The sequence below is a fragment of the Cyphellophora attinorum genome (assembly GCF_001299255.1).
Source record: "Cyphellophora attinorum strain CBS 131958 chromosome Unknown Contig31, whole genome shotgun sequence".
Classification (NCBI taxonomy): domain Eukaryota; kingdom Fungi; phylum Ascomycota; class Eurotiomycetes; order Chaetothyriales; family Cyphellophoraceae; genus Cyphellophora; species Cyphellophora attinorum.
In genome coordinates this window covers 206,580-221,948 of record NW_017253259.1, presented here as the reverse complement: position 1 = coordinate 221,948, position 15,369 = coordinate 206,580, and the positions used below count along the sequence as shown (strand labels likewise).

Sequence of the window (15,369 nt, the reverse complement as noted above, 5' to 3'; positions counted from 1 at the left end):
TCGACGCGATGGTCAGCCAGAAGTCAGATTCCGAGAGCCACTCTCGAGATCTGACAGGATACATGTACAGCGTTGTCAGAGGCACGCTTCACATCACAGTATCGGCAGCACCCGTGTGTGTTATGTGTAAACATTACTACTAAACTTCATGTGTCTATCATTGCAGCATCGCACAGCTCATGAGTCTTATGCCATCTCAAGCTACTTTCATCAACCGAGCGAGCGGTAAGTCTTGTCATTGCGTCCTGCCGAGGCCCAAGCAAGTGGCAATGTTGAAAGCGATGTCAATATTGTTGAACACGCCGCTGAAAAGCTCCTGACATGGTCCACGCGCGAAGACTGGGACGTCTGTGAGCGAGTGTACGCCCTGGTCGGCGTCGACGGGGAGAGTGCCATTGACGAGGAAGCCGGTGACGGCGTCGATGTAGTTGACGTAGAAGTCCTGGAAGATCTTGTTAGCCACCTGTCGAAACATTGAAGGATATTTATGAGAAGGTGCAGTTGAAAAGCTCCCTACCTCTTCATCGAAACCTGTGATGTTGATCGCAGGCTTGCGTGGGCCGTTCTTGTGAACCTGATAGTTCTCCCTCCGGTCCGGGCTCGAGAATGTGCCGGCATACAATGTGTTTCTTGGATCCCAGTTCGCAGGGAAGCTGGTGCCTTCGGCGTAGACCAAGTTCTGATCGGAGCCCTGCGGCGCAGAAGTGTTTGCGATTTGGTAGCCGGTCAGGCCGGACTGCTCGTATGTGCCGACAGCATTGCGCTTCTCGCGGTCGCCCTCGGCCTCGTTGAGGTATTTGGTGTCGACGCCACCAGCGACATCGAAGGCGTGGCCGTGATCGGCGGTGACGATGACTTGGGTATCTTCGAGCAAGTCGTTCTCTTCCAGCCAGGCAAGAGTGGCCTTGATGGTATCATCCAGCTCGAGGAGATCGCCAAGGGCGCGATCGTAGTCGAGCACGTGCATCTGCTTGTCGATGCTAGCGGCCTCGGACATCAGGATGAAGCCATCCTCCGGGTGGCGGGTTGAGAGGACCTCAAGAGCTTTCAAGGTCATCTCTTTCAGGCCAGGCTGGTCGGGTGCGGTGGCGTTCGTCTCGCCTGTGGGTGATTTGGATTTCTTCAGGGTGTCCTTATACACATTTCGGTCCAGCCAGACGTTCATGTTGGAGACAGAGAACACGCCGAGGTGTTTCTGGCTAGGGTCGGTGCCGTTCAGCTGGGTGAGGTTGTGCACTACGGTGTAGTTGGCTTCCGAGAACAGCTCATAGTAGTCTTGTCCCTGGAATGAGGTCTTTCCAGGCAGGAATTGCTCCGCGCCGCCACCGAAGATGACGTCGCATCCTTCCCAATCGGACCAGGTGTAGTTGGGCGTACCGTGGAGGAAGGAGTCGACCACGTACTCGTACTCGGCGCGTAGTCGCGTGTGTGCGGTGACCGCACCTGGAGTGGCGTCTGCGAGGAAAGCAGTGGTCACGATGCCGATGCCACCTTTGTAAAGGCGGTGGAAGATCTCTTGGACGGTCTCGAACTTGGGGTCGTCGAAGGGATCTTTGCTGCTGTCGGCGTAGACGTTGAGGGCATTCACGTTGCTCTTGTGACCCGAGTACAGTGACGTGGCGCTGTTGGCGCTGTCCGTAATGTACGAATCGAGTGAGTGCGTCATCTGGTGTCCAAGAACTGGAAAGCCGTCCATCGCCATCTTCGACTGGTATACGCCGTTGACGGAGTGGTGGCCGATGAGGCGCGCCGCCGTGATCATGTTTGTCGTCATGCCGTCACCAATGAACTAGTATAAGGTCAGAAACTCTTGCCCATGGGTGAAGATGCGCAAAGAGAAAGGCATACGAGAATGACGTTCTTCGCCTTCCGCTCGGCTGGAATCTCCCTGACAGTCCAGTTCGCAACAGTGGTCTCACCGTCTTGGTAGGTCAACGTCGCGATGTAATTCCCGGTCTCGTTCAACGCAACCCGCCTGTATGCCTTCGACGCCACGCTGACAAGGGACGGGGTCTTGGCCACTTCCGCGAATCTGGTCAGAGTATCAGCACCCGCGCAGAAACAGGCAGCAAATTCACTTACAGATCCTCGTACCAGGTGAAGTTCCATGTCTCGAGCTCCGGCTCTTCCACGGAGAAGAACTCTGCCGCAGGCACGCCTTCGCCCTCGTCGCCATCTTTGCGGATAGTGAAGGTGAAGTTCGAGTCTGGTGTTGTGTAACCTTCGATCTTCTCACTGCCGTTCTGAGGCGCGTGGACCTCAAGTCGGATGTCGAAGAACGACCCGGGGATGAAGTCAGCTTGATCAGGTGGCAGAACGCAACCCAGCTTAGGACACGCGCCGAGGCGATAGAAGAATGTGGCAGAACACTGGCATGTCAGTAGGCCGAGCGCGACCGCGGCACTGGTGAGAGAACGCAATGGAGCCATGACTACGGTTCAAGATACTTAGACTGCAGTGAGGAGGTCAGCATGAGCGACTTGGTGCTGTGCCTGACTTTTTGTAGCTCTCTGAAGCATGGTTCTTTTTTTGCCTCTTCCGCGGTTCATTGCGAAAGATGTCATTGGGTTCCTGCGGAGCTCTGCGAGCTTGAACTCTTGCATGGGTATTTGCATCGCGTAGCACCCAATTACGTCGTGGCCTCGACGGTTACCTGCATTAAAGTCCTGGCCAAGTCCCCCAGAGTTCCAGGCACCGCTACCAAAAAGTAGGCGAGGTGGGGGAGAAGTGCTTGTCAATGTGGTAGATGATGTGGTGCAAGTGAAAGACCTGCTGGTAACAGCTAGGTCGCCAAGAGGAGCGGACTGGAATCGGAGCGTGTAAAGCACAAGGCGGCTCCAATGACAAGCTCAGAGATCACCACGTTTTGGCTTGGCACAATAAGCTTGACTGATCATTCAACGCGCTAGAGACTGGATCATGCTGCTTGCTGCGTGCCTTGCGCCGGATCTTGCGCTGGGAAGAACCTCATGTAGGAATACAAGTGCATCATTGGACGTGCTTGCGAATGGCGAAGCCCGACTCATGAGGAAGTGGTTCCGAACAGTGGCCGTTTAGGGCCATGCCACCGCGACTGCATCCCTGGAGACTCATGATGACCTTACCTGGTTCAGGGAAAGGCTCGACACCATGCGCTTTGCCACCGAATATGTCGCTTGCGAAATCAGCGCACGTGGGCTGGATGCACTGTACACAGTAGATGCTTTTCGGGACTGTGGAGAGGGCCCGGGCCTTTCTGGTCCTTCCAGGGTTTCCAATGCGCCGTAGAATATGTCTGAATCTTGACACAGTCAGCGCCATCATAGTCCCAGAATCGTAGCCAGATGTTGAACTGCAGTCTGGCAGGAAACCAAGGATGTCGAGGTTAACAAGGTCGATATGTAAGAGAATCGAACACCACTGGAGGGCATCTCGGTGTTGATATAGGGAACGGCTTGGCAACTTGGCATCATACACAACAGGTGGCCGACGGAAAGCGGCGTTATGCCCTGGCCTTGAGCAATAGAGACCGCCGGCAGATACGAGACAATTGTCATCCCTTGTGAACGCGTTGGCATGTGCTTCTGCGGTAGATATTGTACATTCTATAGCTCTGTCCTCACCTCTTCGCCAGGAGCTTGAAATTCTATACTCCAATCTGAGCCGATAGCAATGTTCGGATTCCTCACGACTGCCCAAGCAGCAGCCTTGCCCTTCGCTGCATGGAAGCTCAGCTCAGCCGTTGCACCACTGACCGAGACCTCCCTCTTGCTCTCCCACGAGGCAGGTGCATTCACAATAATGATCTTCTCGATCTTCACATCCTTCTCTGTCTTGTGGTAAGCTGAAGTCTTTGAGCCTTTGGTGCCAACATCCTCGCTGCTGAGCTTCCCTTCCGCGAAGCTGAAGCTGCGATGGACGTATGCGCCTTGCTCGTAGTCGAATGTCTCTCCATCGTCGGCGTATAAGCTGCCATGAGCCTCGCCCTTCTTGTCAAGCACAACTACCAGCGTATACGGATCCCACTTCATCAATCCAGAGCTCTTCCTTGGGCGATCTTTTCGTGGTATGATGTGGCCGCCCTGCATCAGCAATGGCAGCTTCTCGAGTGGGGCCGGGACGTTGTGGGTCTTCCCGGCGCCGTTATAGATCGTGTAGTCGAAATAATCGAAATAGTTCTCATCGTCCGACAGGTATACGTCGACGCTCTCGGCGCCTTCCGTGACAACCGGCTTAGTGAGTAGACCAGTGGAGCCAAGATACATCTGATCATCGATGGCGAAGCCTTTCTCGTCTTCTGGATGGACGTAGTATTGCGAGCGCACCACCGGGTAGCCATCAACCGACGCTTCATGGAAGGCCGTATACCAAGCAGGCAATAGTGAGTATCGGAGACGAATCGCTTGCGTCATGATACCTGTATATGGTTCTCCGGCCAGGTACGGCTCCCTTCTGCGAGCATCGATGTGTGCATGGCCACGCATGAACGGGTAGAAGGCGCCAGCCTGGTACCAGCGAGTTTGCAGTTCCTTGCTTGGGTTGCCGAAGAAGCCGCCAATGTCAGCGCCGCCAAAGGGAAAGCCACAAACGCCCTGGTTGAGGACCATGGGTATGGACGCGGCGAGATGACCCCAATCAGCCTGGTTGTCTCCTGTCCACATGGCGGCTGATCTTTGGGAACCAGAATAGAAAGCCCGGGTAAGTACGAATGGACGCAGCGTTTCGCCCTTCTGGCGTTCCAGCAAAGCGTGGTAAGTAGCATTGTGGAAGGTCATGCCGTTGATGTTGTGTACATCACGATGTTCCCAGTTCCCATGATGAATATTGTCTCTTGGCATCGTCACCTCTGGACCATTGAACACCGATGGCTCATTCATGTCGTTCCAGATCCAGACGTTGTTCATAGTGCCCTTAAAACGGTTGAAGGGAAAGAGTGTTTTCCACCAAGTCCTCGCGGCTGGATTGAAGCAGTCGATCCAATGTGAGCTTCCAGGCCAGCACCAGCCTTCGTATATGTTGTTGTCTTTGTTCTTGACAGCCAAATCTTTGCTCTTGAGTTCCTCGACCACGAAATAGCCGTCCTTGTTTTTGATGTGAGGATCGATTAGGACAACCAGCTTTCTCTCTGTCTCGTCCAGCTGCTTCTCCGTGCTGATGGGGTCCGGAAAGTTGTTTGGCTCGAAAGTAAAGTACTTTCGATCATCTGTGTATTCGAGATCGAGCCAGATGACATCGTAAGGGATATTGAACTTGTCAAACTTTCGGTCGACATCCTTGACATCTTCGTCACTGACGTAGTTCCATCTACATTGATGGTAGGAGATAGCAAACGTTGCTGGCAAAACAGTGTAGCCTGTAAGCTCACCGTAAGACTTCGAAAGCGATGTGGGAGTCGCATCGATCATGACGAAAACATCAAGCTGACCACTTTCGGAGATCCAATGCGTCTGGGTGTCGACAACGCCACTTCCGATGCCCAGCGTGCTGTGCTTGTTCTTCGTAATATCGACCCATGTTTCAGCACCGTTCAGCCACAAGATGCCGACTGACCCGCCCTTCTTGTGAGCCTGTACGAAGGGAATGCTTCCGTACAGAGTCATCGGGCTGTCCAACTCGTATTCGAACACATCGCTGTTATACATTCGGTATGGCTGGTCATAGTTGCCGTCTCCGCCTCGAGTCTCCTTTAACGAGAGCGGACCGGCATGTTCTGCCAGGCCAAAGATATGGCCATACCCGGGGAACACGATGTCCATAGCCACGCTCTCAGGGCCTTTCGGTTTCGAGTCAGTATTGCCGCCGAAGGTCTCCTCCCACCAGGTGCTTTCATCTTCTTGCGGTTGTAGGTCTTTGCTTTCTGTTTCGCTCTCATCGCCCTTCGGCTTTTCGACCTTTGGTCTCCAGTGCTCGACATTCATGTATCCGCGGCCGTTTAGCTCGACTTGCTTCTCGTCTCCAGAGAAGAACGTAGCTCCGAAAGGGTTGTGGTTTAGTACGAGCTTGTACTTCCCATTTTCACCCCAAGAAATCTCGCTCTTGTCTTTGGTGCTGTCTAACTTGGCGGACTTCTGCTGCTGAAGACCAGCTCCAGTCAGGGCCCAAGCCGACGCCTCGTTGTACCTCTCTTTTCGAGCAACGCTGTTGTGTCGTAGTTCGATGTCGCCCTTCTGGCGTCGCTCTTCGTCGACCGTGATTCTCGCCTTCCCACCCTCGAGCAAGGAGATTGTCAACGGCAGTTTGACTTGTTCGCCAGTCTTGGTGGTCTTCAGGATCATGCCATCTAGCCGGCCACTCTTTAGCTTGAGAGAAGCGGCATCGACAACGTAGGGAGAAGTGTCTGGCTTGCCCAAAGAGGTCATTTCATCGGCTATGGCCCTGTTGCGAGCACAGAAGCCAGACTGATCACACCTCTTAAAGTCATGATGCTTCACTGCGGCTGCCTGTTGTCAGTCGAGACCCGATCCAAACTGAGCACACTTACCTGAGGGGAACACGAATAACAGGGCAAGGAGAAGGATGAAGACTGGCACAGCCAGCCGTCTCGATGACCTCGCCATCTGTCTGAAGGGGCACAGCCGACGTCGGAAGCGATGGGCTTCCAAACGTGAGACTTGAAGTAGGCAAAAGAACGGGAACGTCTGCCCCTACTCTCGATACCTCACACGCTGTTCCTGCCCATTAGGTATGCGGACTGCGGAGTCGGCTAACCTACTCCTTCCGGGTCCCAGAGTCAGGGTCGGAGCGGGGAACAAACTCAGACCGGTTGACATCTGCCCCTCAACGACCCACCACAGCCAGCAAGACAAAATATTTCTCTCTGGCCATATAGCCAAAGTCTTCCACACCGCAGCTTGCCAACTCCCATTTCACCAGTTCAATAGTTGTCAACAGTCCTTCAAAATGTCCACCGAACAAACGTAAGCCCTGCTATCGCAACACTGCATCTTGCCCAGCTCCAACTAACGGTGTGCAGCTTCATTGCTGTCAAGCCAGACGGAGTCCAGCGCGGCCTCGTCGGCGACATCATTCAGCGCTTCGAGAAGCGTGGCTACAAGTTGGTCGCTCTCAAGATGGTCTCTCCTTCCAAGGAGCATCTCGAGAAGCACTACGAAGACCTCTCTGACAAGCCTTTCTTCAAGGGCCTTGTTACATGTAGGTGTATCAATACGTTGGGACCGCAACAAACACTGATATCGCGACAGACATGCTCAGCGGTCCTATTGTTGCCATGGTCTGGGAAGGCCGTGATGCTTGCAAGACTGGTCGATGTACGTTTCCCACCCCACGATCAAACGTTGACTAACAGAGATAGCCATCCTCGGTGCCACCAACCCGCTCGCCTCTGCTCCAGGTACCATCCGTGGTGACTATGCCATCGACGTCGGCCGCAATGTCTGCCACGGCTCCGATGGTGTCGAGTCCGCCAAGAAGGAGATCGCTCTTTGGTTCTCGAAGGAGGAGGTCCAGTCCTACAAGTCCGCCCAGTTCGACTGGATCTATGAGAAGGCTTAAGGTTCCTGTTCACCTTTTACAACAAGTCGGAACCTTTCTTGTCGACAGCTCAAACGCGAGCACGCATAGATGACGGCTCTTCTTGACGAAGTATGAAATAGAAGCATTTCATTCACAGCTGTGTGCATACGCTTATTATTCCGTGGGCTTTCTCCTGCTGTGAGACATCCTACGGCGGTGCTCGCCAACGCGATCGCACCGCCATCCAAGCCGCACTTCCGTACTCTGCAACAGGAACGCACACAAGTCTCGCGAATCCAGGCGCCCAGAATGCGCTGAGCAGCAGCCGCACGGGCATCAGTACCTTGACTACCGCATATGCTGTTGCAAACTCCACCAGAAATCGATTCGCCGACTCCTTATCCCATTCCTTATTCATCTGCTCCAGATTACCCTCCTTCACCTGTTGTTCCACCTCCTGCTCCTCACCCTCCGAGATCCACCCTCTCCTCCGAAACCACTTCCCAATCTCCTCCACACTGGTGTTGATGTAGCTACCTTTCACAACCGCAACAGGCAGCCATTGAGTGTAGTGGAACAACGCCACAAACCCCAGGAGCGAGACTATAGCAGTAAGCTCGTGTAGGATCTTGAATGACACCAGGTAGCTCGCTGGATATGAGCGGAGGGCCAGGAGTGGACCTCGAAGCCGTCTAGGCAGGCGTTCGGTCCAACGATCGATGAGGTTTAGGATACGGGACTCGGATCTGCGTTCCAGTGCAGGCTCATGCTTGGGGCCTGTGGCTAGTCGACGCCGGTGCAGTGGTCCGCGACATCTGATCTGGTGCTGATGTAGGCGGGAGAGGGACTCATGGTGACGCGTGGCTGCTCGAGGCAGCCATGATCGGTACATCACATTCTCAGGACGAACTGAGGTTGTTGCCTACTCGGCGCCAGAAGTGCGAATGTGAGCAGGCATGAGATCATCATCGGTGCTCGAGCAAGATGCCTGCGGTCAAATAATGCTCTGCGGCTTGTAGTCTTGCCTGCACGCCGTAGTTTCGTCATCGGGATATGGTCATCCGGTCTCGAATAAACTGGGACTAGCATTCCGACCTCTGATATCTGAAGAACCCTCCCACGGTGATCGACTCATTGAGTCGTAGTGACCTTGTTCGCAGGCAGCCAGTCACGACAGCCAGGATCAGGCAATGAAAGTGCCGCGCGGTCCTCGAGTCGTTATTGCAGATGCCTGGTAGCTTATCTTCGATGCATTATCATTGCCCGGTGAAATATACATACCGACATTGGTCAAGGTCTACCTGACTCGTCGTCGGGAAACAACAAAATGGACCGCCTTCCGAACGAGCTGCTAATTTACCTGTGCTCCTGGATTCCAAAGTCTGATCTGAAGTCCTTCCGCTGTTGCAACAAAGTGCTCGCCGACGCAGGCCAAAATGAGCTCTTCCGGGACTTCGAATTCCGTCTGTATCCCAGTGTGCATAGGCTCTATCAACTGGGTGCTCTTGCAGCCAGTCCAATCGCTGCAAAGCTAAAGACTCTTTCTTTCGAGTCAGGAATACTGCTAGAGTATGCAGATTTTCGTTACTGGCAGGCTCAGATCTACGAGGAGAGAACGCGTCTCAAATATGGCACTTGGCCTGATTCGAACTCGCATGAGTACAAGGACTTCCACGCCGGCCTGCAAGCTCGGTTTGGACCCGGTATGCAACAACAATATAACCTCTACCGCTGGCACCTCGACCAGGAAGCCGAGCTCGTTGCTAAGCAATGCTCATTCCAGCAGATGTTGAGGAACATGAATGACCTCGCCCAACACTGCCCTTCAGTCGTGATCAAGATAAGTATGGCTGAGCCGAAGGTCTCTCTGGAGGATGTAGAATGCTTCGATTCGAATTTGTATCAACATGAGCGCCCTGAAGATCCGGACCCACGCCGACGAGTCTCGAACCGTCGGCATCATCTCCTCGATCATTTCACCAATTTTTTGACAGCCGCGCATCGATCGAGCCTCCATGTCCAAGACATGGTCATGCTGGACGTGCCTCGGCAGCTGCTCAATGGCAATACCACATTTGTTGCCGAGACACTGCCTGAGATGTTCGCCAGCCTTCGATGCCTTGACCTAAGGATATCGTCGTTTCCCTGGAGTGACTGGCTTTCGCGAAGTGGCATGGATCCAGTATACTTGAATGGCAGAGATCCCTTCGCCCAGCGCCTTCGCAAGTTGCTCGATTGTGCGGCGAAGCTGGACAAATTGCGTCTCGAGTTTCCACACGGCAAAGAAGCCGAGTACAGCTTCGACATCTTTGATCGTACCAATCTCAATCGCTTTCCCCGCAAGTTTCTTCCTTCGATCCAGCACCTGAAGCTCCATCGATTCAGATGTTCTTGGGAGGACCTCAAGGCATTGCTCCAAGAAGCGTCTCAGCTACGCACGCTGACGCTCGCGAACTGTCGACTGGAGACCTGTTCTATGATCGACCTCATTCAGGCTCTGCCAGCGCTGAAACTTGAGCACGTCTCTATACTTGGTGAATGGTCCGTCGATGAGGATCAAGGAGTGTGGCACTCTCACACGATACACGATTTTGCAAGCTGTAACGCAGCTACGAGTTACGAGGGGCCTTACCTGTCCAATGGACTGAAGTCTCGAGTCGATGAGTTCGTTGTTAAGGGTGGGCCGAGTTGTCCTTTGCCAAGGTGGTCGTCGTTTGATGAGGACGTGACTCGCGCCTGGGAGCTGATGGGCGACACGACTTGGCACTTTATCAAAGATGACAGGCGGTGATCAAGTAACCTGAATGGCGAGTAGCATGCCAAGACGCGACTCTGTCAAGTCTTCAGTTGCCAAAGCAACACCACAGGTCCCTCTCCGCTGTCCAATATCTCAAAGCACAATTGCGTCGTTCCTGTGTCGCAGATCCTCGCGGTCAGACGACAACTCTGCACAATATGGACGCCGCACAGGATCCCAAACCCGAAATGCAGTCGTCTACAGTTCTCGATATCGTCCAGGATCCGAAAGGCGACATGGTCATCAAGGTCGGTGGCGGCGCTGACGCACAAAAGATTCGAGTGCATAAGTTCGCTCTGAGAATAGCCTCCCCTGTGTTTCGAGTCATGCTCGGTCCATCCTTCAGCGAGTCGACTAGAGCGCTAAACGAGGATGATCCTCTTGTCCTTGAAGAGGACCATGCCGAAGCTTTCACCACCATGTGTCGTATCCTTCACCATCAGCCAGTCCACACCGCCATTGCCCAGGCTCTGATCGTCGAGATGGCAGTGATCTCGGACAAGTACGACTGCGCTGCGATTGTCATGCAGCATGTCACCACTCGGAAATATGTCAGCACGATCGGATGGTCAGGTTTTGACGCCGTAACGCCGTCGCCTTCCGGCCTCGGCAACCTGCTGTGTGTAGCATATCTGGCTGAAGATCACTATCTTCTCTGGAAAACCTCACAATATGTTCTGACACACACATCCGCGGCCGTACTCCAACACGACGTGCGACTGGACAATATCGTCCCTGCTGAATTACTGGGTAGGTAGCGCTCATTTCATCTGCCCCACTGCCGCTGGTATTAACGACTTGCAGATAGTATCAGCGCCTTGCGAAAGTCCGAAACCGTCGATATCTTCGAGTGTGTCATGAAGGCGGCAACCACGGCGCTGCTTCCTGGCACTGGGCCTGGTCCCGGATCGAAACCACTTTGCCCCCGAGCACGAGAAATCATCGGAACCTTCTGTTTGGAACTACCATTCGCTTCCACTACGGAAATGGTTGCTCTTTCCCAGAAGAAGAGCTTGTTGCAAATTTGCATCCTGTTCAAAGACCTCGGAAAGAATGCCTACGATGAGGGAGGTGCCTGCACATACTACCATCAAGGCTATCCAGTGAACTGCCAAAATTGTTCCTCGTGGGCGACGCGTCTGGACCTCAACGGCGTCATTCAGAAAGCGGTGAAACAGAAACGGGATGCAATACCTGGGCTTTGCCTGGCATGCTACAAGGCACATGGCCACTTCGTGCGTTCAGACTGTGAGCATGACGAGGGCGGTCAACCAGGCGACAGCTGAGTTACAAGGAGCTAGTGCTCTTCTGATCGACGAGACAAACCCGCACAGGGGATGGGGCTGCACACCCCAGCAGCCATTTCCGACCGGTCAAGAAGCATATATAGTCGAACGCGAAGCATGGACCAGTGGAAGCGAAAGCCCAGCTGGAACAGCACATCGGCTTGACTAGCATGAGAGGACGACGGTGTTGTGGCAGAGGTCGCAACTGACGTAGCAAGTTAGAGAGCATCATCGAGTCTCCGACGAGCGCCGGGGGCTCCATAGCTGCAAACAAGCACAGGCTGCTCTTTCACGGAGGCACAAAATAACCATGGCAATGAATTGCCATATCTTCTTTCAACCCGCTGATCGCCTAGAGACATGCCGATACTCTTGTTCGGCTTGGGTGATTCTTCCGTATCGATAGTGCGGTACAACCAGTAGCAGACGCATGCTGACTGTAAGGAAGTCCACTGCGGAAGAACCTTCATGAAGCACCACGTGAGATGGCCTCTGAGACTACCAAGGTATGCAGTTCGTTCTGATCTGTCAGGCCTCACCACAGCCCAAGTCGAGCCGTCAAGCAATACTTCAGTAAAAGAAGCAGTAGCCTGAGCATGAGAACACGTATCCTAGACATAAGACACATTTTCTGGAGGGATGTCTCTGGCCAGATCTGCCTGTCCATTTCACAACGGTGGCACTCAAAACTCGAGATTATTACCTCTCCACGTCTGCCACGAGACACGCATCGTGCTTTCGAAAAGGTGAATGCTTCGCCAACGAAGGGCAAGGTCCGGCGGATCAAAACGTGCTTTCTGGAGGAAGAGTCAAGGAGGGGCCTACGCGGCCCCGAGCGAGCATGAACAAATTTCATGAAAAGTTTCTTCATTGTGACCTTTATCAAAGAACCGAACCACTGTCTGACCCCAGTAACCGTCTACTGGGCTGACAGGCTCTCAAAAATGACATTGTGATTCGGTCGAATCATGTTGTGCATCACCGCCGGCTTGATAATGTCACCAAGCCGCGCTCGTGATGATTCTGCGTCGGTATCGTCCACTGGAAGACTTAGGCCCCAGACAGAGATCTTCAGAACATCTTCTTGTGCTCGATTGTGGCGAACTTGAACATTTCTCGAACGCGTTCCGAGGCTGAACAACTTCCGATGTTTTTGAGCTTGAGCAGATCTCGAGTCCTTTGAGTATGACCCGATCACCAGCTGTTTCGTTACCGAGACGGCCGCGTGCAGCAGGGTCCTGTATTGCTGAACACACCCTGTGTCAAGGAGGATTAGCTGGCAAATAGCAACCTCGGCTGCTAGTACCATACGACTTGGTGCGTATTGTAAAACCAGCAAATGCTAGAGCGCACGAAGAAGCGGGAAGCACAAATGAATGATGCAAAGAAAACTGATAGCGAAAGGAAAGAAACAACAGGAAAGGAGATGACTGTCTGGGAGGTCAAGACAGACCTGGTGGCGGATCTGGTGGTCGATCCGGCACGAAGGGCTGGAGACGATTCCTACCGTTCTTCGTCTTACCATTGCCCTTGCCACGCGGTCGTGCGTTATTGATCGGAACCTGAACGAAGGATCTGGAATCGCGCTCTAGAGTCAGCGCTGACATTGATGCGTCCAGCTCGCTGAGCAAACGCTCAGGTCTCGCTGAGACTGCTGTTGGTCGAGCAGCAGCTATATTGGTGCTCTGAACGGCTCCTCGCCCGTTGACGACAACGCGCCGTCCGCGCTGTGCGTCCAGAACATCATCCTGCCGGCGTGCAGGCGCTGGTGGAGGTGAGAGCTGTCGTGGTGGAGCAGGTGACGGACGAGCTTGTTCACGGCACTCGCGCTGCCGATTGTGCATGGCTTGACCACGCTCGACAACGCTCGACCAAGTGCGGCTAGAAGGTTCCTGGATTTCTTCAAAACATGGCTCTGGTAAGGGTATATTTGGACTCATGGTACCAGATTCATCTGCGGACAACATGACCTGGAAGGGTTGTGTCTGCACCGTCAGAGCCGGCGAGTCGTTCTGGGGTGTAGGAGAGGGGAGCTCATCAGATGCTTGTGTTTGCACCGGATGTACCTCCTGAGATTGCGGCGGCTGTGTTGGCTGCTGAGTCGGCTGAGGCGCAGGCAGCAGCTGGGGTGGCGGAGCAGTGGGTAACTGCTGCTGAGTTCGTGGCTGATGCGGCATCGTTGGAGCAGAGTAAGGCTGCTGGGCTGCAGGCGCATGTTGTTGCGCGTACTGCTGTTGAGTTGGATACTGATGCTGGGGGTGCTGTACCTGTGGACCGTAAGCTGAATATGAAGGTGGCTGGTTCATGCTCGGATTACGGTGACCAGCAGCTAGTCTGCTGATGTTAGTCTGTGTATACGTGAGCTCAAGAGACGCGCCAGTGGCGGGCTGAGTAGTGGGATAGATACTCTGCTCGACTTGTGTCTCTTGTGACAAATATGGTTGCCACGGAATTTGAGGTTGAGTCTGGCACTGCGGTGGTTGTGGTGGCTGTTGGATTTGCGGAGCCACGAAACCACCTCCTCCCATGGCTGGAGGTGGCTGAGGGTAGGGCGGCGGTTGAGTCTGCCACTGCGGTTGTAGTTGTTGGGGAAATTGTGACTGAGGCACCTGTTGAGACGCGAAAGCACCTCCCATCGTTGGAAGTGGCTGCAAATACGGCGGATACTGAGTCTGCAACTGTTGCGGATATGGGTGAGGCATCTGCTCAGACGCGAGACCACCTCCCATCGTTGGAGGTGGCTGCGAATACGACGACGGAGTCTGCCACTGCTGAAGATTTGGGTGTGGCATCTGTTGTGGCGCAACACCGAGTGCCGGAATTTGAGCCTGCTGCGCGTTCAGCGGCTGTATGGGCCACTGCTGTGGATTGTTCGAGGAGCCGGCGTAGCCGCTTCCCTGTGGTTGGTTCATACTCGGATCGAGTATGACTCAAGATTTTGGTATGTTGTTAGTTGTGGTGCAAGACACGGTCGAAAACTGCACGTACTAGCAGTAGAGAAAGGGAAGAAAGTTTGTAGTGCTGTAGTGTCGAATCTTGGCAAACAACGTGGAGGCAGGTACGAGGAGCTGTTTATGACTCGAGACCTACTACTGGTAGATCTGCAAATAGCAGATACAAGCAATGTGCCTTCCTTGCAATGTGCCTTTCGAATACCGCTGAGCCTCTTCGTACCTGCTGATCCCTTTGTTCTGCGAGCACACTCCTTCCGCAGTGCTGCCCAGCATTGTTGCACAGCGAGAACGATTCCCCATCCCTATCGATATTTACCCATTCTACGCCCCCTTACAAGTCTGCTCCGTCATTGAGAAATCGACCGCTCGCACCAATTGGCCTAAGAGGCAAGGTGTGGACGTTTCGTTTGTGTACTCGAGAGCTCCACTGCCAGAACAAAAGCACCTTGGAAGATATTTTGCGGCGCTACACGTGGCAGATCACCATGTACTTGAATGCCCCGAGACTTCCACAGGAATCTGAGCCGCGTTGTGCTATTGGAAGTAATGTGTAGACGTTCAGGAGTACAAGAGGAGGACTGGGGCGTGGGATTGTCCCCATAGTATCGGGCCAATCGGTCATCATATCCGCAGGACAGGACTGGTAGAGCTTGAAAAGATTGGAGTAGTCATACAGACTTAAAAGCGACCTCATTCATTCTCACTTATTGCACCTACATACCGCTAGACTACCTATGATATGTGCAAGTATTCATCTCGAGGTGCTCATCGCAATGAACACGCAAGCTCACTGCACCATATCGAGAAAGTGTCATCGCCTTTGGAGACGAACGCTCCTCCGAGTCCATTCGCAGCCGTGCCTACCACAACCATGGTGAGC

At 53.7% G+C, this 15,369-nt stretch overlaps 5 protein-coding genes across 5 annotated transcripts; 3 read left to right on the top strand and 2 right to left on the bottom strand.

Annotated features, from left to right (window-relative positions):
- Positions 1-235: 235 nt before the first annotated feature.
- AB675_2965 (Glucosidase 2 subunit alpha) lies at positions 236-6,536 on the bottom strand (the record flags this gene model as incomplete). Its single annotated transcript, XM_018142977.1, has 5 exons — positions 236-1,789; positions 1,849-2,032; positions 2,083-2,369; positions 3,603-6,415; positions 6,461-6,536. The coding sequence occupies 5 exons, from the start codon at positions 6,534-6,536 to the stop codon at positions 236-238; spliced, it is 4,914 nt and encodes a 1,637-aa protein (XP_017996384.1).
- A 343-nt stretch (positions 6,537-6,879) lies between these two features.
- AB675_2964 (Nucleoside diphosphate kinase) lies at positions 6,880-7,491 on the top strand (the record flags this gene model as incomplete). The annotated part of the gene is made up of 4 exons (XM_018142976.1): positions 6,880-6,896; positions 6,953-7,131; positions 7,182-7,247; positions 7,292-7,491. 4 exons carry the CDS (start codon positions 6,880-6,882, stop codon positions 7,489-7,491), a joined length of 462 nt encoding a protein of 153 aa, XP_017996365.1.
- A 1,288-nt stretch (positions 7,492-8,779) lies between these two features.
- On the top strand, positions 8,780-10,243 carry AB675_2962 (uncharacterized protein; the record flags this gene model as incomplete). The annotated part of the gene is made up of 1 exon (XM_018142975.1): positions 8,780-10,243. The coding sequence occupies one exon, from the start codon at positions 8,780-8,782 to the stop codon at positions 10,241-10,243; it is 1,464 nt and encodes a 487-aa protein (XP_017996340.1).
- Positions 10,244-10,407: 164 nt separating this feature from the next.
- On the top strand, positions 10,408-11,535 carry AB675_2961 (uncharacterized protein; the record flags this gene model as incomplete). The annotated part of the gene is made up of 2 exons (XM_018142974.1): positions 10,408-10,999; positions 11,054-11,535. 2 exons carry the CDS (start codon positions 10,408-10,410, stop codon positions 11,533-11,535), a joined length of 1,074 nt encoding a protein of 357 aa, XP_017996452.1.
- A 1,442-nt stretch (positions 11,536-12,977) lies between these two features.
- Positions 12,978-14,447, bottom strand: AB675_2960 (uncharacterized protein; the record flags this gene model as incomplete). The annotated part of the gene is made up of 1 exon (XM_018142973.1): positions 12,978-14,447. The coding sequence occupies one exon, from the start codon at positions 14,445-14,447 to the stop codon at positions 12,978-12,980; it is 1,470 nt and encodes a 489-aa protein (XP_017996433.1).
- Positions 14,448-15,369: the final 922 nt, after the last annotated feature.